The sequence below is a fragment of the Sciurus vulgaris genome, assembly GCF_902686455.1.
Source record: "Sciurus vulgaris genome assembly, chromosome: 1".
Classification (NCBI taxonomy): domain Eukaryota; kingdom Metazoa; phylum Chordata; class Mammalia; order Rodentia; family Sciuridae; genus Sciurus; species Sciurus vulgaris.
The window spans coordinates 11,371,992-11,397,062 of record NC_136461.1 but is presented as its reverse complement, the minus strand read 5'-3'; the positions used below and the strand labels follow the sequence as shown (position 1 = coordinate 11,397,062).

Sequence of the window (25,071 nt, the reverse complement as noted above, 5' to 3'; positions counted from 1 at the left end):
CTTTTTTCCCCCTGCAAAACGAAAGATAATGCTAAAAATTGTCAGATCCTACCTCCCCTTATCACTGATGTCAGAGCGTATGTGACTTGGGGAATTCAGGTCCATCCTTCGTGGGTTCTCCCAGCATTGAGTGTGCACCTGTGGTATGCCCAGCCCTGTGCAGGTGCTTTGGAACTATCAAGAAACATTTAGCAGTCCATGCTTGGGTTGGGGAGGCGAGGTGTCCCCTTGTCTGTCCTCCCCAGGAAGAACCAATCGTCTTGGACAGCCCCCGAAGGGCCCGGGGAGCTGCATGCAGGCCACCATCAAGCCAAGCAAGAGACGGACCCGGGGCGGCCACCTTCCAGGTTTCCTGTGACACCGGAGGGGCTGCTGCAGCCTGGGGTGGAGACAGAGCCCCAGCAGGAGAGAGAACAGACCCCAAGCCCTGTGGAGGATCAGACCCCTGGGAGTTGGTGCGAAACGTCACAGGTAACCCAGGACGAAGGCATGGATGAGTGACCTGCAGGGAGGCGAGGGTGCCCCCGTTCTCCTGCCCTGGCTGCTCCCCTCGGTGCCCTGGCTGGGATGGGAGCTGCACAGAGAGACTGTCCACAGTGTGTCACAATGGCAGGGGCAGAGGTGGGGGTTCTAGATGCAGATAATATGGAGACACACTGGGATTGACAGCAAGCCCATGCTGCCGTACATCGGGGTGACCCAGGAGCTGCTGGATTTTGCCGTATCTTGCAAGACATGTTTAGAGTATGCTGCCTTTCCAAACTTATTTAAACAAAATTTCCTTTCTATTTATTTCTAAGACGTAGGGTGTTTTGTTTTAACAACTTCAGTGAGGTATAATTGACATTAGTTGACATACACTTGCATGTGCTTCTAGTACACAATTTGCTGTTTGTTGTGTTTTTTGGGGGTGCAGGTACTGGGAATTGAATTCAGGAGTACTTGACCACTGAGCCATATCCCCAGCCCTGTTTTGTGTTTTATTTAGAAACAGGGTCTCACTGAGTCGCTTAGCACCTCACTTTTGTTGAGACTGGCTTTGAACTGGAGATCCTCCTGCCTCAGCCTCCCGAGCTGCTAGGATTACAGGCATGAGGCAGTGCACCTGGCTTTCATTATTTTAATTTGATTAGTATTTTATTGTTGAGTTGAAAGCATTCTTTTAAAATTCTGAATACTAGATTCTTATCAGATGTATGATTAATGGAATTTTTCTTCCACTCTGTGGGTTGTCTTTTCCATCTCTGTCTCCCACCTCTTTTAAAAATTGAGTGGACCTGGGCGCGGTGGTGCAAGCCTGTAATCCCAGCATCTCGGGGGCTGAGGCAGGATGATCAGGAGTTCAAAGTCAGTCTCAGCAAATTAGTGAGAGAACCCATCTCTAAATAAAATTCAAAATAGGGCTGGGGATGTGAGTTCAATCCCCAGTATATAAAAAAAAAAGAGTAGTTTGTTTTCTTATTATTGAGGTGTGAGTTTTTGTACTGGGGATTGGACCCAGGAGTACTCTACCACTGAGCTACATCCCAGCCCTCTTTATGTTTTATTTTGAGCAGCTAAGTTGCCCAGGCTGGCCTGGAACCTGTGATCCTCCAATCTAAGCCTCCTGAGATGCTGCGGTCACAGACGGCTCCCATTCCACCTCACAGGGAGGCACGGATCATGGCTTTGGGTGGCCGTGACCTCTCTGGCCCAGTTTCCTCATCTGCTGTCTTGGGGGGTCAGGGAGGACTGAGGGAAGGAAGGTCCTGTCCTGCCTCCTGCTGTCCAGGCATGGCAGGAGGCCCGTGGGAACTGGTGTCTGTGAGGGTTCAGCTCCCCTGGGAACCAGGAGAGGGCGCCCCATTCTTGGCCTCCTTGTCTTCAGCAGGACTTGGAGTATCAGTCACCAGGTCACCAGGCAGCAAACGCATCAGACGCGGTGCAGCCAACGGAGCCTTCTTGCACCTTGAACTGCTGTGGGCAGCCACCCGGAGACAATGCCCCCAAAGAGGCAGGCATCCCACACATCGATCCACAGGAGGCCATGCCTGAGCCCAGTGCAGAGGACCTCGAAGACGGCTCCCAGGAAGCGATGCTCCTACTGCCTTTGACCACTGCAGAGGAAAAGACAGCGACCCCCCTTTTTCCATCCACACCAAGACCTAAAACCCCCAAAGAAGGGTGAGTTCCCCAATCCACCCCCGGCCCTGCCTCCTGCCCCTCTCAGGGTGTGCTTCTGCCGGAGTCACAGGGATTCGAACCCCTGCCCAGCTGCTCCCCACCTACTGGCCTCTGGGCAGGCCATGCCCCTCTGGGCCTCAGTACAGCTGGGTCTGCACAGTTGCTCAGCTGAGCTCTGTCCTGTGGGCCTGTGTGCAGAAGATAAAGGACAGAGGGTCCCACTGGCATGAGAAGGCAGGCTGAGGGGTGAGGCTGGGGTGGTGGGACTGAGTGTCCTGGGGCCTGAGAGGTGGGTCCAGGGACAAGTCTCAAGTTGAGCCACTCCCCCACGGGGGGATTTCTCCTGTTTAGAAGCGAAGCTGTGGAGACCCATTCAGCAGCGGGGCCTCTTCTTCCACCAGTAAGTAGGGCCGGAGTGGGCGTGGAGGCTTGACGAGCCCGTGTGGGACCCAGAGGAGGACGGGGCGGAGACCGAAAGGGGGCGGAGACACAAAGGGGCGGAGACAGAAGGGGCGGAGCCCAAAAGGGGAGGAGACAGAAATGGGGCGGAGACAGAACTGGGGCGGAGACAGAAGGGGGCGGAGACAGAAAGGGGAGGAGACAGAACTGGGGCGGAGACAGAAGGGGGCGGAGACAGAAAGGGCGCCTTCTGGGAGTCCAGGGGAAGGTGTGGACGGCAGCCCGGGGCGGCGCGCTCCTTCGTGGCCGTGCCTGGAGAAGTCCCGCGCCTGTCACCTTCCGGTACACGTCCCCATGGCTGACTCCGAGGAAGCATTCACGTCGCCTTCTCAGCAAGGCCTGCCTGGCCCACGCATCTCAAGGTGCCTGTCGGCCACAGTCCCCTAGCACAGTGTTTGGTTTTCTCGTCTTTGTGGCGCTTTCTTTGCCCAACAAGGTCACACTGATGTGTCCACCTACTTACTCGCCAGAACGTCAGCTCCAGGAGCGTGGCCACTCCTCTTTATAAAGTAGCTCTGAGCCTAAAACAGCGTCCAGCACCTGGTTGGGACTCAATTTGAATTTGTTGGAAACACGAAAGGACAGGAACACCATGTGACTGCACAGCGAGAAGTTGGATGGGAAAGAGGAAATGACCTTGCAGTCCATCTCTGCTCCCCCACCCGGCCCCACGCCCTGTTGGGCTGGACACTGCGGACAGCAGAGGGGAGCGGAGGAGAGGGCTCGGTTGAGTCCACAGTGTGTACCGGTGTCTGTGGCCCGCCAGGCTCTGTGCCAGGAGGCAGAGTGGGGGCTGCCTAGGGCTCCGGGGATGATGACTGAGCTCCCAGGACCAGCAGAGTCCTGGGACCCGAGAGGTCCTAGGCGGGTAGCCCCAGGCATTCAGGGAAGGAGCCCTGGGGCCATCCCCTGGCGTCTTGGAGAGAGAGGACCCATAGGGAAGAAGGAGTGTGGACAGAGCCCAGGGTAGAAAGGGCGCCCAGGAGGCAGCACAACACAGGCAGAGGAGGAGCAACCAGGAGGAACCCAAAGCAAGGGTGTCGCTGGGAGGAGGGGCCTTCTGGGGAGCAAAGTGGACGTAGTGGACGGGGTGGCTGCAAAGCTAGGCGGGCCATCCCACGAGGTCCCCCTGGCTCGGGAGAGCTGTGGGGGACACAGCCTCTTCTCTGTGCTCCTCCCTGGTTGAAGAGCCCCGGCCAGTTGCTCCCCTGGGTCAGGTTCCCAGGACAATGGGATCGGCTGACCCATTGTCTATTTCCAGGAGGGACTGAAACAGAGCCCTGTCCAGCCAGGCCCCCCACTCAGGACCCTTCATTCCCAGCACATTCCATAGCTAGTTTTGAGAACTGCATGCTAAGAACAGGGAGAACTGGATCTCCAAGGCTACCTGGAGAAGCCGCCGCGTCCTCTGGACTCAGTGATTCATTCAGACTTGGCCTTTCTCCTTGGACGTCACTGAGAAAAGTGAGCAGAGTGTTTAGTTAGAAGTTGTTGAGGACGATCCACCAGTTGTGACACGGGGTTTAATGGTGAAAGGAGCCCAGGATCCAATTGCCAGAGAGGAGCCACCGACGGGAACAGAGTTGTTTCACCAGGAAACAGGATGCTCTGGGCAAGTCCAGCCTGAGAAGCGGCAGAGGCTGGGAGGCCCCTGAGGTGACCTCTGAGTCAAGACTCAAATGACAAGAAGGAGCAAGCCACACAGATAAGGGACAAGATCATTCTGGGGACAGGCAGTGGCAGTCAAGGTCAGGCTCGGCAGGAAAGGACGACTGGACTGGGACAGGAGGAAGACAGGTCGGGAGCATTGAGGGTCTGGACCCTGCAGGGTCTCTAAGGCCAGATTGAAGGTTTGGAGCCCATTTTAAGCCTAAGCTAAGCTACTGACAGGCTTCAGGCAAGAGCATGAGATGACCTGCTCTGGGCTGGAGCCACACAGTTGGAGCAGCTGGCTGGATAACGAACTTGGGTAGGGGTCAAAGAGCAGAGACCATGGCAACACACTGTGCGATGGCGGTGTGACTCGGACTGGGGTGGCAGCAGCAGAGGTGGCGGAAAGCCCATGAGGTTTGGGAGGTGGTGCTGACAAGGCTTGCTGAGGGGCTCGGAAGTTGGCCGGAGAAAGAGGAATCAGAAGAGACTCCTGGCTGATACCCACCAGGATGCTAGTATCCCAAACAGAACAAGACAGAAAATAGCAAGTGTTGGCGAGGATTCGGAGAAATCAGAACCCTGTGCGCTGTTAGCAGGCATGTGAAATGGCACAGCCACTGCGGAAAACAGCATGGCACCCCCTCAAACAATTAAAAAATAGTGCCATCAAAAATTAAAAATAGAACTACCATATGATCTAGCAATCTACCCCCTCAAGGAATTGAAAGCAGGGTCTTGAAGACTTATTTGTAAATTCATGTTCATAGCATCATCATTCACAAAAGCTAAAATATGGAAGCAACATAGGTATCCGTAGTCAGTGGAGGAAAGAACAAAGTGTGGCACATTCGTACAATGGAATAGTATTCAGTGTTGAAAAAGGAAAGATTCTGATACATGCTACGACATGAATGAACCTTGAGGACTTTATGCAAGGTGACATGAGTGGCTCACAAAAGGATAAATGTTGTCTGGTTTCACTTATGCGAGGTACTTTAGAAAAGGTATAGAGACAGACACCAAATGGTCATTTCCAGGGGCTGGGAGAAGGAGTACTGAGAATTGTTTAACAGGTGTGGTTTTGCAAGGTGAAATGAGTGCTGGGGATAGATGTTGTGACGGCTGCGTGTTCGAAAGGTGCTGAATGTCATTGAACGACACCCTTGAAGATGGTTGGGGCAGGGCTGGGGTGCAGCCCGGAGGCAGAGTGCCTGCCTAGATACGTGATTGCCTGGGCTGGATCCCCATGGCCGAAAGGAGATGGAAAAACAAAAAAAGCAGCCGGTGGGGTCTTGAAGGGGGGCGGGGATGCCCAGGAAGCAGCTGGCGGAGGAGCCAGGCGTCCACTCGGTCCTGCTCTAGAACACTTGAGGATGTCAAGGAAGAGGATGACATTAGGAAGGACAGAGGTGTCGAGAGTCGGGGTGTTCGCCTGGGGAGGGGGCCCTGAGCCGGGCAGGGACAGGTCTGAGCCAGGCGGCAGGTGCCAGGCGGAGCCAGGGTCGGAGGAGGGAAGAACAGCCCAGGGGGCGGTTGGGTCCAGAGCAGAGGGTGTCCACTGAGGACCGAGTGGTCATCTGGGTCCAGCGCTTCTGAGGGGGTCCCCTCAGACACAGGTGGAGATCTGGCCACGGCCTTGCCAGAGCAGCTTAGGGGAGCTGGGGCAACGGAGATCAGGGCAGTCAACGCCCTCAGGTAATTTTGCCATGAAAGAGGAGGGTGGGGACCACAGCTGGACGGGCTGAGGCGTCAGGAGAGTTTTCGAAAGAAGGAAGACAGGCGTCGCTCAGTGACAGAGGGTAGGTAGCGTGCACCCGGCCCTGCACACACTCAAGGAAGATAATGCATTTACATGCTGAGGAGAGGGCAGTCCGGTAGAGAAAGTAAAGCTGCCACTTTTAAAGAATAAACATGTAGTGGCAAGACCGGGCCTTAGAATGTCAAGCTTGTGGCACCTGCCTGTAATCCAGGCCATTCAGGAGGCTGAGGCAGGAGGATCACAAGTTAGAGGCCGGCCTCAACAATTTAATAAGATCCTATCTCAGAAAGGAGGGGGCAGTGCTGGAGGTGTAGCTGGGTGGTGGAGTGCTACTGGGTTCAATCCCAGTACCAAAGGAAAAACAAGAGCAGGGCCTTCAATTCAGCGTAAGGATGGCTGGTGCTGGTGTATGTGTGCGTGGGCCTTGGGGACAGCCCTTGCCTCTTGCCTCTGCTGATTGAGGGAGGGAACCGATGCAGGGGGTGGCCGGCTGTGCTGAATGAAGAGAAGTGAATGGCTAGTGCCTGCCCCGTGCTGGGTCCCAGGGTTGAGAGGCCGGGAGTCCTGAGCTGCTTCCCTTCTGGTCGGGTGAGAGTCAGTGGGCGGGAACAAGGTCGCCTGCAGGGAAAGAGGTTCACCACGCGGAGGCCCAGGGAGGGACCAGGCCAGGCTCGGGGAGGACACGGCTGGGAGCCTTGTGGGGCACTCGGGAGGTATGGGGTACCTCCTTGGGGCTGAGAGAGGAGAGGGCACCAAGAAGCAGCTTTGGGGGACAGACTGGCCAGCTGGAGGCCTCCCGGCTTCCTCCCCTGTCCCCAGGAGGTGAGGGACATTGACGAAAGGAGGGAGCCGAGCTCCGCGCAGAAGTGCCCGCAGGATCCTGAGCTGGCCGCGGCCCAGAGCGCTGGGAACCCCTGGCAGGGCTTCATGAAGTGCCTGCTGGAGGTGGAGGAGGAGGAAGTCACCCACCGGAGGGCCGCCAGGGCCCGGGCTCAGACGCCCCGCAGGTCCCCGAGGACCTTAACCCCTGTGTCCAGCTCAGCCCCGGCCAGCAGCTCCACCCCAGGCTTGCCTCTGACCCTGCTGCAGGGCCCCGCCTCTGCCCCAGCCACAGCCCCACTATGGGCCCGGCCGATGGCCTCGGGATCAACCCCGGTCCCCATGGGAGCCCTGGTCCCAGCCACAGTGCCCAGTCCAGTCCTGCCGGGCCCCAGCTTGGACCTGGGCTGGAGGCGGCCAGAGCTTCTGCCCCAGAGCAACGAACGGAGCCTGAGCTACACTAAGGCACGGTAGGGGCCACCTTCGGCCTGGTCCCCCCTGGGCCGTCCCCCTCCGCATTTCCCAGCCCTGTCCCCTGGTCTGCTTCCTCTCCGGCTTCCGCCCGTCCGCCTCTCCTGTCGATCATGGCTGCCCCCAGCCCCAGGGAGCCTCCCCAGGGCTATTCCCAAGAGGGCCCCTGCGCTGGCTCCCCCACCACGTGGCCAGGGTGGTGCCCTGGCCGAGGTGGGCAGCATCCTGTGCCCCGCAGGCCGGAGCCGGAGGAGCGCTGCCTCCTGAAGCTGTCCCAGGGCTGCGAGGAGTGGTCGGAGGAGCGCCTCACCCCGCGGCAGGAGGAAGGTGAGACCCGCACTGCTGCCCAAGCCCCTGCCCTGCGCACTGGCCCCGGCGTGGCCTGCCCTTGGCCCGGGGCACAGGAGGCGCGGGAGGTGGACCCGGACCCGCAGCTGCTCCCGCGGGATCCTCTGACTCGAGGTCCCGGCTCTGCCGGCTCCCGAGGGGCCCAGGTCCTGCAGGGTCCAGGGGCTCTGGAGGCTGTGTCGCCTCCCCGCCCCAGGCTGCTCTGCTGTCCTCTTTGCGGAAGCTTGTGGGCCACAGGGCTCCCAGCCCCGCCCCGCCTATCCTAGACAATGCCACCAGCCCCAGACCGGTCCCCACCTCCCACTGCTTTCCACCCACCAAAAAATTAAAAGTCGTGGCCTCTGCGCTGGGTGAGGCACGTGCCCTCTGCTCTCCCTCATCCTTGGGGCTGGCCCCACACCCTCTTCCTGACGTCCCACCGGGCCCCTTGGACAGAGCGGCGCCTTCCCGCAGACGCTCATGGGCGTCAGGCCCCATCCTTCCCGCAGGCTGCTTGGCAGGGGTCCTCTTCTGGGCACAGAGCAGCGCCCGGGCGCTGTCAGGAGCAACGTGCCATTTGGACATGGAGGTCCAGGTGGGCTGCTGCGGACACGCCTGTCCTGCAGAGGTGGGGTCCAGGCTCAGGACTATGGCACTTGCCTGTGGAACTGCGCTGGTCGGTCAGCTGGGGCCGCCAAACCCACGTCCCCACAGACTGACTGGCGAACAATCCTGGAGGCTGGAAGCTCACGCTCCAGGGGCCGGCTGGGTTGGTGTCTCCGCCGTCTCTCTCCTTGGCTCGTGGACAGCTGCCCTCTTGCCATGTCCCCACCAGTCTATCCTCTGTGCGTGCACACCCCTGGTACCGCCGTGTGTCCAAATTTCCTTTTGCTATTTGAGGACACCAATCAGATTGGATCAGGGCCTCCCTAATCACCTCTTTTAACTTAATCCTTTCTTTAAAGGTTCTGTTTCCAAGTAGAGTCACAATTTGAGGTACTATGAAGGTCAGAACTTCGACATTTGAGTTTGGGGACATGGTTCAGCCATAGCAGCAACCCGGCTTATTAAAGGGTGGAGCCAGTCACTGGGCTCCGCTGAGTGGGTTCGCGCAGGCGGAGGCTCCGAGGCTGCCCATCTCCACTCCTCGGGCTTTCCTGTTAATGTGGGCTGCTCCAGGTCTCTCGGCAGACTTCCTGTCCTCTGGTCTGGCACAGAACACTGATGCTACCCTGGAAGCCAGGTCCACGCAAAGGAGAGGCTGCAGACAACAAGTTCAAGGGCACAGACTCAGAGTCCAGAGACCTGGCTGGCCACCACGCCTCCCAGCCCCAGGCTCCCCATCTTTACAGGGGGAGTAAGAATTCCGCTCCCACAGGGATGAGAATTCTAAGGATGGAGAACTTGGCTAGCAAGCGCTTGGCCCAATGCCGGGCATGGCATAAGGTGCCTGAAGTAGGGGTGCGCCTGTCACCAAATACGTCCCCAGTGGGACCAGTTTTTGCTGGCCTGGCTTCGTTGTATCAGTGATGAACCCAGAGGTGCTTAGCCACTGAGCCAAGTCCCCAGCCATTTTTACTTTGAGACAGGGCCTCACTAAGTTGCTGAGGCTGACTTTGAACTCTTGATCCTCCTGCCTCGGCCTCCCGAGTGGCTGGGACGACCGGTGAGCACCGCGGTGCCCACCCCCACTCTTCTAACTATCTCCGTCCTGCTTGCAGGTGTGGTCGTGGGGTCTTGGGGCAGGAGGGTGGCTGAGAAGACAGGCGCCCCCATCCCCAGGTAACCCGCTGTCCTCACAGCCTTCCGCAGCTACTTCGAGATCTTCAACGGCCCTGGTGAGGTGGACGCGCCGAGCCTGAAGAACATCCTGTTCCTCGTGGGCTTCTCCCTGACGCCGGCGCAGGTGGAGGACGCCCTGATGAGCGCGGACGTGGATGGTGAGCTGGTGCTGCCGGGGAGGCCCGGTGGCCAGGGCCCCTCCTGAAGGATGGGCGCTGGCTTGATGCGCCGCTCTAACGATCTAGGGGTTCTCAATACCTTCTGAGCAGGGGGCCCTGTTCTGCATTTTCGTTGTGCCCTGGGTCCCACAAATGGTGTAGCAGGTCCTGGTTCCAGGAGTTAAGGCTCCCTGAACCCCTGTTCAGTGCCAGCTTCTGGGGACCCAGAGAGGACTGGAACCCACTTCCTGACCCCAAGGTCAGGAAGCTGCGTCAGGTGTTCCCGCATCAGTCAGTCCCTCCCTTTACCAGCTGCATGACCTTGGCCAGGTCACTGAACTTCATTAAGCCTCGGTTTCTCCATCTGTAAAATGGGCCTGAGAAGAGTACCTACCTCATCAGGCTTTTGTAAGGATGGAATGCACAGTCCAGGCCAAGGACTGACACGCTGTATTGGGGCGAGCAACTGCTAGGATATTCATCCAGGAAGCGTTTACTAAATGCCTACTGTGCGTCCATTTCTATGCTGGGCACTGAGAATCAAGAGACATGTAGGACACATTTGCCACCCTCAGGGCTGATATAAGTGAAGAGGTATCAATAGAAGCAGCACTTAACACAGCTTGGTGGCGCACATCTGTAAGCCCAGCGAGTCAGGAGGCTGAGGCCAGGAGGGTCTCAAGTTCAAAGGCAGCCTCAGCAACTTAGTGAGCCCCTAAGCAACTCGGCAAGCCTCTGTCTCTAAATAAAATATTAAAAAAGGGCTCAGTGGGTAAGTGCCCCTGGGTTCAATCCCTGGTACTAAAAAAAGAAAAAAAAAAAAAGGGGCTTGGAAGCAGAGCCCAGGGAGGCAGATGAGGCCTGAGCGCTGCTGTGGAAGACAGAAATTCCTGGTGACAAACAGCCAGCACAGAGGGAAGAGACCGCGGTGTAGAGGGGTGGGTGGCCAGTGCAGGGAGTGGTGCAGGGGAGCGGGAAGCTGCCCTGTCCCCACGGGGAGCCTCACACCGGTCAAGAGCTGCAGCTCCGCGGTAGGGCGCTTGCCGGCTGCCTGGGCCCTGGGTTCCATCCCCAGCACCGCAAAACGGAGAGAACAAGACTGACCCCTAGCGCCGCCCCTGAGGCAGCCTAGGCAAGAGCCTCCTCTCCTCAGCCTCAGCCTCACCCGTGAGGCACGCAGAGTACCAAGAACCCCACGCGTGTGCTTAAGTGCTGGACTCCTCAGTCGTTCTTTAAGAGCGTCAACTAAGCACACACGTCTCAAGCCCTGAGGACACAGCACATAACTAACAAGCAGCCCTGGCCTCCCAGAACCTCCATTAAATCTGGATCTCACAGCGGGTTGTTGAAATCCAGGGGTCTCTACAGTGTTTGATGGGTAACCAGGTCTGGCCTGGTCTGGACCTCTGAGGAAGCAGGGGCGAGGCGGGAGCAGGCATAGGGCGTTTAGAAGAGTTGCAGGGTGGTGGAGAGGACTCCAGGCAGAGGAAGCAGCATGTGCAAAGGCCCTGTGCAAGGAAGAAAGTGGCTCCCTGGGAAAAGGTTCATGCCTGGGAGCTTGGCACAGAGTGAGGCTGGACACAGGTGACAGGTGGATCCTGCAGGGACTTGAAGGCCCAGGAGGAGTCTTGTGGATGAGTGTTCTTGTGCAGTAACGAGCACTCAGTAACAACACTAATAGTCACTGAAATTTAGTGAGCATCTAATACACACATGGCCCTGCTCTAAGCACGTGATCTCATTTTTATGGCCCATGAGACAGGTGTCCTAATAATTCCACTCTATAGATAAGAAAACAAAAGTTACTGGGTTTAAGAGACTTAGCCAAGGTCCCATGGGTAGGAAGAGGTCACCCTGGGATATGAACTCGGACCACTGCCTTTGAGGCACAAAGTCCAGTGGCCTCTGACCCAGGAGATGCTAGTTCCAGCCTTTTGCTTCACCACGCACACCAGGCATTGACGTACATTACCCCTGTGAGCAGACCCAGTGAGTGCGTGCTAGTAACCATGCCCGCCCGCCTCACAGGAGATGGTCACGTGGACTTCAAAGACTTCTTGGCTGTGATGACAGACTCCAGGCGCTTCTTCTGCTCCGTGGGTGAGTAGGGATGGGCCCAGGGCAGGCGGAGCTGGAGAAGGGGCCAAGAGGCTGATGTGGTGGTGGATGGCATCCAGGGCCACCCAGTGGTAATGGCAGCCACCATCCCATGTCCCCAGAACAGAATGCCCTGGCGAACATGGCTCCCCCGAACCCCCACACTCTGCTCTTTGAGATCCTGTCTCTGCTGGTGGAGATGCTGGCCTTGCCGGAGGCAGTCTTAGAGGAGATCACAAAGTGAGTGGGCCTGTTTGGTGGGCTGGAGTGCTGGGACACAAAGATGACATTTAGTGTTTTGGCAGTTGAAGACTCTGTTAAGACTCAGTTGGAAGTGAAAGAAAGCCAAAGAAAATTGCCTTAAGCAAAAAGGGAATGTATTGGCTCAAATAACTGGTGGGGCCCTCAGGAATAGCTGGATCCAGGAGACTAGATGTTATCGGTAAGACTTTATCTCTCCATTTCTATGGATTCAAGCTGAGTTAGGCTCCTCCATGCGGGAAGAATGGTGACTGGCAGCCCCATCCTCACACCTTCCTAGTTCAGCAACTTCAGCAGGAAGAATTCTACAGTATCCATTTAGCAAATCTCAGCAAAGGAATCAGATGGATGCTGCCTGGGTCCAGAGGACACAGCCTCTGCATGTCTCCAGGGAAGGAGGGTGGGTAGGGAGTGGTGCATTTAAGGAAGAGATGGCCACAGACAAAAGCAGCACAAACATCCAAGGCTAGAAGGAAAGGTTGAAGGTGGGATGCCTCACTTGATCTCCAAACACCAGTTTTGGCTGAAGCCTTTGTTTCTCATCTTAAATATGAACATATTTCAATACTTGATGTTCAATAAGTGTTAACTTTAAACAGAGGCAGTTGTGAGGATCAAATGAGATCAGAATGCAAAAATCATTTTGCTGACCGATCCACACGGTTTTAAAAACTGAATTGGAGGAAAGTCTGGGATCTAGTGCGAGGAAGAAAGGCTTTGGAATTCTACCTGTGCAGCTCACTGGTTCGGTAGCCCTGGGCAAACCATTTGTTCCCAGGGCTCAGTTTGCTCATCAAATAGAGACCTGTTTCCTCAACTCTTCAACACAAGTGACAACCTGAGAGCCAAGAGAACAAAGTCCAAAGACAGGAAAAGACCCTTGGCCAACTCAAAAACAAGCAGAGAACGCATTCTTTCTTCTTTAGTCTATTCTTCAACAGATTAGATGAGGCCCACCACACAGGGAAAGGGGTATCTGCCTCTACTCAGCCCACCAATTCAAATGCTGACCTCAGGGGCTGGGTTGGGACTCAGTGGTAGAGTGCTTGCCTAGCACAGCACCACATAAAAATAAATGAATAAACAATGAAAAATATATTTTAAAAAATGCTAATCTCATCCGGAAGCTCCTTCACGGACACACAGAGAAATAATGTTGAAGTAAATAACAGCGCCTTGTGGCCCAGTCAACTGAGTAAAACTATCACTCAGTGTTCAAATATCAACAAGTGCATGCAGATCTGCTTCTGTGGCCAGGTATGGTGTAATCCCAGTGGCTCGGGAGGCTAAGGTAGGAGGATGGCAAGTTCAAGGCCAGCCTCAGCAACTTAGTGCAGCCTTAAGCAACTTAGTGAGACCCTATCTCAAAATAAAAATGAAAAATGGGCTGGGGAGGTGGTTAAAAGCCAATCTCTGATACAAAAAAAAAAAAAAAAAATTGTCACAATTACTTGTTTTGGTTGAGTACATGGAGAAAATCTGACCTCACGCAAAATATAACTGAAAAAGGAAGGCTCGTAATAGCTTTTTCACTTAACAGCCACATACCGTGTGGATATTTTTTTGACACTACACCAAACTTGATGGGTGGGGCACCAAAGGTTAGTTGCAGTGTGGAGTCTGAATCTGTATTGGAGAACATTTCTTACCCTTTTAAATCAAAATCTATTGATCTATCTTGCAGTTTGAATGGATCCCCCAGCACCCCGTCCCCAGAATGTTTCTGTGACCTATGCATCGGGCATTTGGAAAATGTGTATATTCCAAATGTCGACACATTTCATTATAATTATGTACTGTATCTGTAAGTATTACTATTGCCACGAAGCTCATCAAAAAAAATCTTATGTGTGGATATAGTGCATCATTTTTTTTTCTTCTGGTACTGGGGATTGAACTCAGGGCCTTGAGCCTGCGAGGCAAGCACTCTACCACAGCTATAGCCCCAGCCATAGTTCATTCATTTTTACTACTATAAATGATTTTGTGTATGAATGTTATATGCTTATGATTGTGGATATATTTTCAAAAATTATTTTAATCAGAAATGCAAATGTCATTATAAGCAACAAATGCTATCAGTCGTTTAACTTGAAGTGATGGACTTTGAAGTATCAGGCTGGGGTGGTGGCTCAGTGGTAGAGTGCTCACTTGCAAGGGTGAGGCACTGGGTTTGATCCTCAACACCACATAAAAATAAAAAATAAAGGTATTGTGTCCACCTACAACTAAAAAAAAAAATATATATATATATATAAACATATATATATTATATATATATATATATATATATATATATATATATATATATATATAAAGAAGAATATAGGCTAATACTTAAGGATGAATAGCCATAGGTTTTTTTTTTTTTCTTGTGTTGGGGGTTGAACACAGGGCCCCACACATGCTAGGCACATGCTCTACCACTGAGCCACACCCCAGCCCTAACTTTTTACTTGTTCTTTCAAATTAAATGGCATTTTTTTGTGCTACTGGGAATTGAACCCAGGGACACTCCACCACTGAGTGGCATCCCCAGCCTTTTTTATATTTAGAGACAGGGTCTCGCCGAGTTGCTTAGGGCCTTGCTAAGTTGCTGAGGCTGGCCTCAAACTCATGATCCTCTTGCCTCACTCCGAAGCCACTGGGATTATAAGCATGCCTCACCATGCCAGGCAGTGGGACATCCACACAGAGACATTTCCATTCTGTTCATACATTTCATTTTTTTCTTTTTTGGCCCTGGGGATTCTACCACTGATCTACATCACCAGCCCTTTTTATTTTTTATTTTGAGACAGGGTCTCACTAAATTGCTGAGGCTGGCCTTGAACTTGCAGTCCTCCTGTCTCAGCCTCCTGAGTCCCTGGGATTACATGTGTGTGCCCCTGGCTGAACATTGTTTTCTTGATGTTTACGACCTCCTTCTATTTCTTGAGCATCTGTAAGACTTTTGTTTTCAAGTCTTTGTCTAGTAGGTCTGCCATCAGCTCCTTTTCAGGAACAGTTCTGATACTTTCTTCCCTTGAAATGGATGTTTTGTGATTTTTGGCCACGTTCTAGACATTTTGGTTGATAAGTGTTTAAGTGGGTTTGGTTTCTTGCTTTATCAGAACCTACTTGGGGAAAACCCAGATGTTTCCTAGACCCTCTAATGGATAAGACTAAACTTCCAAACTTTCTCCTGTGGATCTTGGTTTTCGGCCTTGTTAGGAAGGTCTATAGTAGACCTTATGCTAGGGCAGGTCAGCAAACTCTGTGCCACTGGCCACATCCAGGTTCCCCCATTTTTATAAAGTTTTATCAAAACACACCCAACCCATTTATTTGTTTATTATCTAAGTATGAATTCTTGCAAGCTACTGTGACAAGGGTTGGATAACTGTGACCATATAACCTGTGAAACCAAACACATTTACCATCTGTCCTTTAGAGAAGTTGCCATGGTGCTTCCTCCTGTGATGTGGCTCTTCTGGCATCTCGGCTGGATGCCCTGGTGTGCTATTGATATTCGGTTGAGGTTACTACTGTGACTGAACTGGAATCTAGTTACCCTCGAGTATCTCTCCTCAGCTCTCAACCTTGTAAGGCTCTACAAGCCCAAGCAACCCCACACAGTGCAAAGATTACAGGTGCATGCCATTGCATCCTGCAAGACGTAAAATCATTGACTCACGTCCATAATCTCAGTGACTAGGAAGGCTGCAGTCGGAGGAGCCAAGTTCCAAGACAGCCCCAACAACTTAGTGACAACTTATATTGAAATAAAAAAAAAAAAAAAATTCAAAGGTCTTAGGATAAGCTCAGTGCTAAGAGTGTTGCTGGGCTCAATCCCAGAACCACAAAAATAATTAATGTTACTATAAAATCAAATTATTGATTCACTTTATTTGGTGATTATATGACTAGGTTTTCTATGTCTTCTTGAGCTGGGTTTGGTAATTTACATCTTTATAGGAATTCATCTAGTTCTTCTAGTTTTCATATGTATTGGTCTAGAGTCTTACAATATTCCTTTATTCTCAAAGCTCTATTGGACCTGCAGTTAATGTTCTTCTATTAGGGTTTGTGTTCAGCTACAGTAAACTTTCGTAAACTTGTTTATAAACTGAAGGTTTGCTTTTCCTAGATTTACCAAGAGTCAACGTTTTGCTACAAATGCCTTCTCATCCTTTCTCAAATACATTGTTTTTCTCACATTATGTCCCCTTGCCCCGATCACTTCGGTATGTTTCTTAATGATCATGGCATTTTCTTACACATTCGCAGTACCTTATCACTCTGGGAAACTGGACATCCATGCGCTCCTACGTCGTATCTAACTCATAGTACTCAGCCCAGTCCTCCAGTTGTCCCACCAATGTCCTTTGCAGCTTTTTTGTTCTTGTGTTTTAGTTTTATTTATTTTTTTAAAATTCAGGATCACACTTGCCATTAAATTGTTGGGACTTCTTATTTCTTAGGTAGTGTGGGATGGAACTCGGGGTCATGCGCATGCTAGGCGAGCACTCCACCACTGAGCTACACCCCAGTCCCAGTTTTACATGATATTTTTGGTGCACCTGTCTTGACTGTGACCTGCTGTGTGAAGTCAGGTGTGGGAATTTCCCTGTGTAGTATCATACTTGCTTTCATAAAGTTGCAGATTTTGGACCATTTTGGATATCTGGATTAGGGATGCTCCTCTTGTACTATGATTTAATTTCTTTCTTTTTTTTTTTTTAACTTCCTAGGTTGACAATTGCCTTGTTTTTTCTTTGTACCCATTGGCAATCTTCCAACATCTTTCCTGGAGTTTTTCGTTGCTAGCTCTTTGCGGTTCCAAAATCCGTGGATATTTGTCACCGCCTGCAGCAACAACTTGCACGGGTCTTATGGGTGGTGGAGTGGAAACTGAGGCACTTCTATCTTTCTCTTTAGTGCACTGCTTTCTTGCTTGTTCATAGAGGATAGAGGAAATGAGGTTTACTTGCTTTGAGAGGAGAGAGAGAGACTTTGCTTAAGAGAGAAACTTGCTACGCCTTAAAGTCCTGCATCCTGTGAACTAAGGGTACGTCTACCTAAGGTGCCCTAGTGATACGTCTCAGTTCTCTGTTCTGCGAATTGCCTTCCGCCGCTGCCCCTACTCGCTGCTGTGTTCTTTCTTCTGGCTTTTTTGCTAATGGCTGCTGTGGCGTGTCTTCTTCTCTGGCTACTGCTGCGCCGCGTGTCTTCTGCTACTGCTTTTCTGCTAATGGCTGCTGTAGCGTGCTTTTCCCTCTGGCTGCTTCTAATGGCTGCTGTGTCTCTGTCTCGCTCTGCCCACGCCCATATCACCTCCAGGAGGCGGAGAGCAGGGCCACGCCTCTTACGCAAAGATTAGGCAAGACGCTCGGAGCAGGCAATTAGTGCTCGAGAACACATGTGCATACATTGTGTGCGGGGACAAGAAAATCACCTGAGTGTGCTTATGTCTATTAACCTCCTCGCTGCCGATGTGATCAGGCGCCATCCCAGCGCCGCCAACATGGCACAGACCCCAACAGGTTTTTTTTTTTTTTTTTTTTTTTTTTTCCCTTCAAATCATGTTTTAAAGAATTCTCCTAACCAGGCACTGTGGTGGATGTTTGTAATCCCAGCAACTCAGGGAGGCTGGGACAGGAGGATCGCAAGTTCAAGGCCAGCCTCAATAACTTAGCAAGATACTGTCTAAAAATAAAACATAAAACATGCTGGGGATGTGTCTCAGTGGTAGAGTGCCTCTGGGTTCAATTCACAGTCAAAAGAGGGGGAAAAAAAGCGCCATTCCTCTCGTTTCTGGAGAAATTGCATCTTAGGCCTTCTGGAGCTGGCATCCTGGGACTCTGGTGCACCCTTGACATTTTCTTTTCCTGTTTTGGATTCTCCGTTTTCCGAATATCTTTCTTGACATGTTCCCTCCTCCTTTTGAACAAGGAACACATTTTCCCGCTACTTTTCTTGGATTCGAAAGACACTGAAGAGTACTGCTCTGGAAATTTCTCTTTGAAGCCACAGTGATGCAGTTTGAACTGGCTGTTCCTCATGGCCCTTGAACTGCCCTTGTGGGATTTCCCTTCATGGTCTTCCTTCCGCTTTGCTTTCTCCTGCATCAGATCTGTCTTCCAAATGAAGACTGTTCCTTTCTTTTTGGTTTTTGCTCTCATTTTGGAAGCACATGTCCTCCAGCAGCTTCTTAAGGATGCATGGGGAGCACAATTTAAAATTTCCTATGACTATGACCTTGTTTCTTCTGCTCTCACATCTACTGCGTAGTTTAGCTGGGTATAGAATTCAAGGCTGGTGTGTTGGTTAAGGAACAGGCCCCAGCATACCACAGTCCAAGTGAGACGGAGCTCCTTTCTCTATGCTGACAGCTGGGCGAAGCAGCGTGCAGGGAGCAGAGCTGCTGGGCTCCCACTTTCTTGCCAATTTATTGTTCCACCATTTGCTGTCAATGCTAAACCAGCTCACCAGCCACATCTGAGTTCCAGCCCACAGGAAGGGGAAAAGAAGTTGAGAGCAGTTGGTGGCTGGGAAAGTTGCACTTTGCTTGGGTCCCGTCAGCTCCTGTGAGGTGGCTATTCAGTAGCTCCTCGTCTTGCTCAGGTGCCTTTCGGGTGTCCAGACCCACACTCCTGCCGTGAGAGGCTCTGGGATTGGCTTCCCATCTTCTGTAAGCTCACTGAAGCCCCAAGTCCAGGTTTCAGGGACTAGCACAGCCGCCACTCCAATCATAAGGCCTTCCCAACACTGAAGCATTAAGGGCACCACTGCCCCCAATGCCAGAGGAGGTGGCCCTGCCACTCTGCTGCCCACGACTCTTCCCATGCCCACAAATCAGGCTGCAGCCCCTCACCGCCTCGCCATCAGGGCTCACTGAGCTTTCTCATCTCCTGGCCTTTCCATGGGCCATCCTCTGCCAGGAGCCCATTGGTTTTGTCCCTCCCTTATTCTGTCCAAATGTCATCTGAGACCTTCACTGACCACCCTGAGCATCAACCCCACCCTCTCCCGTTCCCTTGACGCGCCCGCCGCCTGAGGCATTGTCTGCCTCTCCCATTAGGCTCATGTCCAGGTACTTGATTTGGGAAGTGTTTCCAGGGAAAGGAGGAAGGGTTGACCACAGCAGAGGGAGACAATATGAGGACATGTTACTGGGTCAAGTGTGCCCTGGATCTCCTGGGAACCATGAATGGTGGCCCGGGGGAAGAAAGGGAGAAGTCTTATACCTTGGCCACCGACTCCTTTGGCCAAGGGTGGCCACCAGGTGTTTACCTCCCCTGCACCTGCAGGCTGCACATGTGTCAGAGAAGCCCAGGCATGACTTAGGTGGCTCTGTGGACGGCCCCTGTGCAAAGCTACAAGCTTTTGCAGAAGTGGCTGTGGTGGTGTGGCTGGAATAACAGGTGGGGCTGAGACGAGGACACAGGGACCCCGTGTGGTGCTTCCTCCACCACTCTGGTGGCCAGCACACAATGAACACTTGGTGAATATTTGCTGAATGAATGGTGCTGCAGGGTAGTGGGGGAGAAGCCAAGAGAGAGAATTAAGAAATAGGGCCAGTAATCCCAGAGGCTGGGGAGGCTGAGACAGGAGGATTGCAGGCTTGAGGCCAGCCTCAGAAATTTGGCAAGGTCCTTAGCAACTTAGTGAGACCTTGTCTCAAAATAAAAAAAGAAGACTGGGGCTGGAGTTGTGGCTCAGTGGTAGAGCACTTGCCTGGCACACGTGAGGCACTGAGTTTGATCCTCAGCACCACATAAAAACAAATGAATAAAATAAACATCTGTCAACATCTACAAAAATATTTTAAATAAATAAAGATATTGTAGCCAGGCACAGTGGTGCATGCCTGTAATCCCAGCAGCTTGGGAGGCTGAGGCAGGAGGATCTCAAGTTCAAAGCCAGCCTCAGCAAAAGTGAGGTGCTGAGCAACTCAGTGAGACCTGTCTCAAAATACGAAATAGGGCTGGGGGTGTGGCTCAGTGGTCCAGTGCCCGACTTCAATCCTCAGTACTGAAAAAAAAAAAAAAAAAAATTATAGTTTCTTCTACAACTACAATAAAAAAAATAAATAAATAAAAACTGGATTTGTGGCTCAATGGTAAAGTGCCTCTGGGCACTTTCAGTCCCCAGTACCAAAAAGAAAAAAAAAAAAAAAAAAAAGAGAAAGAGGGTTTGCAGTTCTGGCAGGAACAGGAGTGGAGTGGAGTGGAGGACCCAGGGTTTCTGGAGGAGATGGCCCTTCAGCTGAAATCTGGAAGACGAGCAGGAGCTGGCTGCACGGTTCCATTATGTGCAGTTGCACATCATGGTAAAAATATGGCCAAAATCATGGGTAACTCAGGAGTAACATTCCAAGTTCTCTGTGCACCCAGGAGGAACCTGAGGCTCAGAGGATTCGTGTGACTTGTAGTGACAGGGTATACAACCATCTCCCCGCTTTGCCAGGGCACTGAGGCCCAGAGAGGGCGGTACTGCTCACAGACATGGGAAGTGAAGGGCAGAGCGAGGACCAGAACCCAGGTCTCCCCACTCCTGAGCTGTGCACCTGCCCCAGAGCTGGACTGGTGTAACAGGGCTCAGGAGGAGTGGGGTGCATTAACCACACTGCCTCCCCAGCTATTACCAGAAGAAGCTGAAAGAAGGCACCTGCAAAGCCCGAGAGACAGAATCCGCCATTGGCCGGCTGCGGGCACGCAGGAAGCTGTCCTGCAACGCCCCGCAGGCAGACAGCTTTGAAATCTCAGAGCGGAAGGTCCTCAGGATCCTGAGCCGGATAAAGCAACAGAACTATGGTGAGGGCCTGGGCCCGCTAAAGCAGGGGCTCGGCCTCCTCTGCCCATGTCCCCAGGGAGCTGGGAGGTCTGCTTTCCTACTCTGGGCTTAACTACGAGCATCAGTAAATGGACAGATAATCAGTCCCTGGCCCCGAGCCCTGCTCTGGACTCTTCCCCTCCTGCCTTAGCCCTGAGCACAGGATGTTCCTAAGAGCCAGTACTGAGAAGGGAGCAGTGTGGAGACTGGCAATCCCAGCCCAGCACTGACAGACCTGCAGTCGGTCACAGTGAGAGGCCACCTGCAGAAGTGCCAAGATTTAATCCTTGTGGACGTGTATTTGCCCCATTTTACAGAAGAGAATAAAACTGAAACAGGAAGTTTAAGCACCTGCCCAAGTCCACCCAGATAGCATGTTGAAAGGGAAATTTACACCCACACCTGATCCCCAAACCTGTGCTTTTTCCAGTAGGCAAGGCTGCCTCCTTTGCCCAGGTGTCACTTATTAGGCTCCTATAGTGTGACAAGTGAGTTTTGCAGCCTTTCTAGAGCACACCTGCCATCCCCGCCAGGACCCATCACAAGCGGAGCACATCTGCTCCTTCTGAAGCTGTGTGCGGTCTTACTCTATGCCCAGCCAGCTGGATACTCTGCAGATGTCATGTCTGACCATCAGCTGTGAGCTGGTTACTGCGGGCCTTTGTGGCCTAGAGGCTCAGACAGCTACATGGCAGCCAGGGTTTTACTTGGGTCTGCCTGCCTCTCAAGCCAGCCTTGCTCTAAAGCATTCCCTCTCCTGCCCATTTCCTCATCAGCTGCCAACCTGCAGAGCCCCTATGCCCAGGTGCCCTGCATCCCGCTCTGCCCCCGGCTGGACAAGAAGACAGTTCGGCGGAAGCAGGGCAACCACTATGTGCTGGACCAGTGCACTCCCACCAGCCTAAGCCCAGACATCCGCAGCCTCTTCTTCCCGTCAGGACCTCAAGGAAGCAGGTGGGTGTCCAAAGGGCCAGGGCCTGTCAGGCCCATCTACCTCCTCCCACAAGAGGCCCCTGGCCCAACACCTGCGGACTCCAACCATCCAAGAGGGAATGTCTGGGGACGGCTTGCTCCAGGCAGAAGGGAAAGGAATGGGAGGGAAGCCATGACCAGGCGGATGAGGGCGCTAAGCCTCCTTGTGCCCAGGACTCGGTGACAGCCACCGTCTTTCCTGGGCTGGCACCACCCCATTTCCACACAGAATAACTTGACTTTGAACTCTTCTCCAAAGCCTTGCTCCGAATCATGGGTAGCAGGCTTAGCAATGAGGCGGGGTCCCCTTGAGGAAAAAGGACCCTGGACTTAAACTCAAGTCCAACAGCGGGCTCCATCGCCTCCAGGAGGTCTCTCCCCTGAGCACACAGGGACGACAGAGCCTGGCAGGATTGTGCAGAGAACCAAATACCTCCCTGTCACACTTCTGTCCCACCCCCCTGCCAGGGAACACAGCTCCGACAGTGGCAAGTGGCTTGGCTCTCTGCCAGCTCGAACCCACTGACCCTCTGGAGTCCTGATGGAGCAGTTCAAGGCCTGCAGACAGATGGGCCATCAGGCAGGGTGGCTACTGGAGTTGGCTTTTATGGCCTGGTAAGCCAATAAACACCAAGAACCTCAGCCTCTATGCCTGCTGCAGGGAAGATCCCCAGATATTCCTCTCCCTACTAGGCCCTCCAAGTGCAGGGCCCCAGTCCCCTTCAGGCTTGAGGTGAGGCGTGGCTCAAAGCCCTGCCCAGGGCTGGGGCTCCTGCTGCAGGTGTCCTGGCATGTCAAGTCTTGGCCTTCTGTCCACTCTTGATGCAGAGTGGGGTCCTCCTCAGACTCGTATCGCCCCCTTTGGACTGAGAGCCCCACAAAGGCAATGACGGCCTTGTGGAAGAGCAGGAAGCGGCATCAGTCACCATCTTCCTGACAGCCCGAGGACGCAGGGTCTCCTTCCCTGAAGCACTAAGAAATGGAGCCCTTGTCCCCAAATCCACATGCCACCAAGCCCCTTCCCGCATCCGAGACTCTCCCTGGGACTGAGCAGAGGTAGCCCCTCCCAGGGTTCAATAAACAGCCACATGAAGAAGGCAGGCCAGGGGTTTCAATGAGGACAAGGATCTGACAAGTTTAAAACATGTATTTAAAATACAATTTATAAAATGCTTAATCTGCCGACTCAGGAGCCCGCGGTGCGGGGTGGGGTGGGGGTGGGCAGCTGCCCTCTACATCAGCAGAGCAAGACTGCAGGGTGCAGCCCTCCCTCCCATTCCCTTCTGTTCAGACACCCAAGGGGCCCATGTGCACCCCTGGGATCACATGACCACAAAACAGGACCCCAGAGGTTTCTCGAGTCTCTGCTTACCAGGGAGGCTGGGTGCAGCCCTGCCGGCCCATCCCTGAGCAGAGCACCCCCAGATGGGGCAGAGCAGGGTATGGCTGGGCAGGGCAGGGCTGGGCGGGGCAGGTGGGCTCTGGAAGGGGCTGATGGTAGCAGATAGGGTGATGCCTCCTGCCTGCAGGTGGGGAGCACCCTGATTGAGTGGGCTGAGAAGGGCTGGTCACCAGGCCGGGACCCCCAGCTCCTTTGGTTATAGGCTGACATCAGAGTAGTGGCTCATGGGAAGCGGTTAGCTGGAAGGGCTGTGGCCTGGCTCATGGGGTCTGGGAGGAGCTGGGGGAAGGGACAGTACCATGAAGGCAGATAAAGGGGCAGCACCTTCAGGTTCCTGCCCCTCATCCCCCTGGGGATTTCCAAGCCAAAGCCTGCAACTTACTTAAAAAAAAAAAAAAGAAAAAAAAAAAAAAAGAAAAAGAAAAAAAAAAACACTTAATGAAAGACAACTACCAAAAAAACAAAAACAAAAACAAAAAACGAACCCAAAAATACAAACACACACGCGCACACACACACACACACACACAATCCAAACCGTCTTCCCATTGTCCCTCCCACCTCCCGCGACACAATAGTCTCCTCTTTTCTTTCATTTTGCCTGCCACCTTTCCACCTGGGAAGCCAAGGTGTGACTGTTGGTTTGTGGTGACAGGCACGTGGGTGACAGCCCCATCTTTGGCCAGAGGGACATGGGAACACCAGTCCCTGCCAGGTTCTTAATCTGCAGAGCCCCACCAGCCAGCCCGCCCTCGGCTCCTGCTGGAGCAGGCAGGACAAGAACAGGTCGTCCTGAGGCTGAGCAAGTGGCACCGCGGGCCTTCCCACCTGGGCTGCCTCCGCATCTCCCACTCGAAGGGCAGTCTCACCGTGGGCCAGAAATCACTGTTACTTGAGGATGGGCACCGGACATTTAGAAGGTGGGCACTTGGTCAGGGCAGTGCACATTAAGATAGCAGCCAGTGTTCTTCCTGTCCACTCCTGGAGGTGACCGCTCCACCTGCGACTGAGCTCTGCTCTCATCCCGCTCCCAGGCACTTCCTGGCTTCCCACGGTTCTAAGGCTGTGCCGTGGACTAGTCACTGACTCAACTGACAGCTGGCCCTTCCTCCTGAGGGGAAGATGTTGTGGGACACACTTGGACCTGGCCTACCACTTACGGGCAAGGCTGAGACCACGCGAACTGAGGTGGCATGAGCCTGAAAATCTAGCCTGTCATCAGGGCTGCCAAAAGATGCCCTAATCCAAAATCATGCCAACCGTTCCAAACCCTACCTGCTGGTCAAGAGTGGGGAGGCCATTTGGCTGGCTGAGGCATAAGGCGCAGTGCACTGGGAGAGACCAGAGGGCCTGAGAGGGGCCAGGCTATGCAGAGCTGCTCTCTGGGCAGCTGCCTTCTAGCCTATTCTGCCCAAGGAGCCAAAGCAATTTTCCAGGCTCCAGGGAAAGGAAAAACAATCTTCATTCCAAGTCCTCACTCTGGAAATAGGGGAGAAGAGCGCCCAGGCCACTGGGAATTAGTTGGCCATCCATCCTTGCAATGCTGCTTCTCCCAACTTTATTCAGACCGGCCTGCTCCCAAGGTACTGATCTCACATGGGAAACATACCAGGTGTAGGTACCGAGCTGAGGCCACCAATGGAGATGGAGCGCTCACAGACCTTAAGAGTTCCGTCCTTGCTGGAGGGGCAGGTCCATCTACCACTGACCACACTGAGCAGATGGCCTGAAGTCCTGCAGCCAGACTCCCTCCTGGTCTTCTTGCTGACAGCGGTTAAACAGCTGACAAGCCTCACACCCCTGACTCCTAAGCCAGGAGTCCAGCCTCTCGGATGCTTCCTGCTTTCCTCTAGAAGTAGCAAGCCACCCCGAGGGGGAGGGCAAGGGGAAGTCTGTCACTCTCCCTATCTCCCAAAATACTAGAGGTGGGG

General features: G+C 53.2%; 1 protein-coding gene across 1 annotated transcript; it reads left to right on the top strand.

Moving 5' to 3' along the window:
• Positions 1-1,912: 1,912 nt before the first annotated feature.
• SPATA21 (spermatogenesis associated 21) lies at positions 1,913-22,477 on the top strand. Its single transcript, XM_079117398.1, has 10 exons — positions 1,913-2,163; positions 2,515-2,563; positions 6,854-7,323; positions 7,563-7,651; positions 9,454-9,591; positions 11,620-11,691; positions 11,811-11,928; positions 20,572-20,747; positions 21,543-21,720; positions 22,207-22,477. The coding sequence occupies exons 1-10, from the start codon at positions 2,027-2,029 to the stop codon at positions 22,262-22,264; spliced, it is 1,485 nt and encodes a 494-aa protein (XP_078973524.1). The 5' UTR covers positions 1,913-2,026; the 3' UTR covers positions 22,265-22,477.
• Positions 22,478-25,071: the final 2,594 nt, after the last annotated feature.

Coding starts and splice junctions, on each gene's coding strand:
- SPATA21 (XM_079117398.1), top strand. CDS start 2,027: ATGCCTGAGCCCAGTGCAGAGGACCTCGAAGACGGCTCCCAGGAAGCG. Junction 20,748..21,542: donor GATAAAGCAACAGAACTATG/GTGAGGGCCTGG, acceptor TTTCCTCATCAG/CTGCCAACCTGCAGAGCCCC. Junction 21,721..22,206: donor TCAGGACCTCAAGGAAGCAG/GTGGGTGTCCAA, acceptor CCCCCCTGCCAG/GGAACACAGCTCCGACAGTG.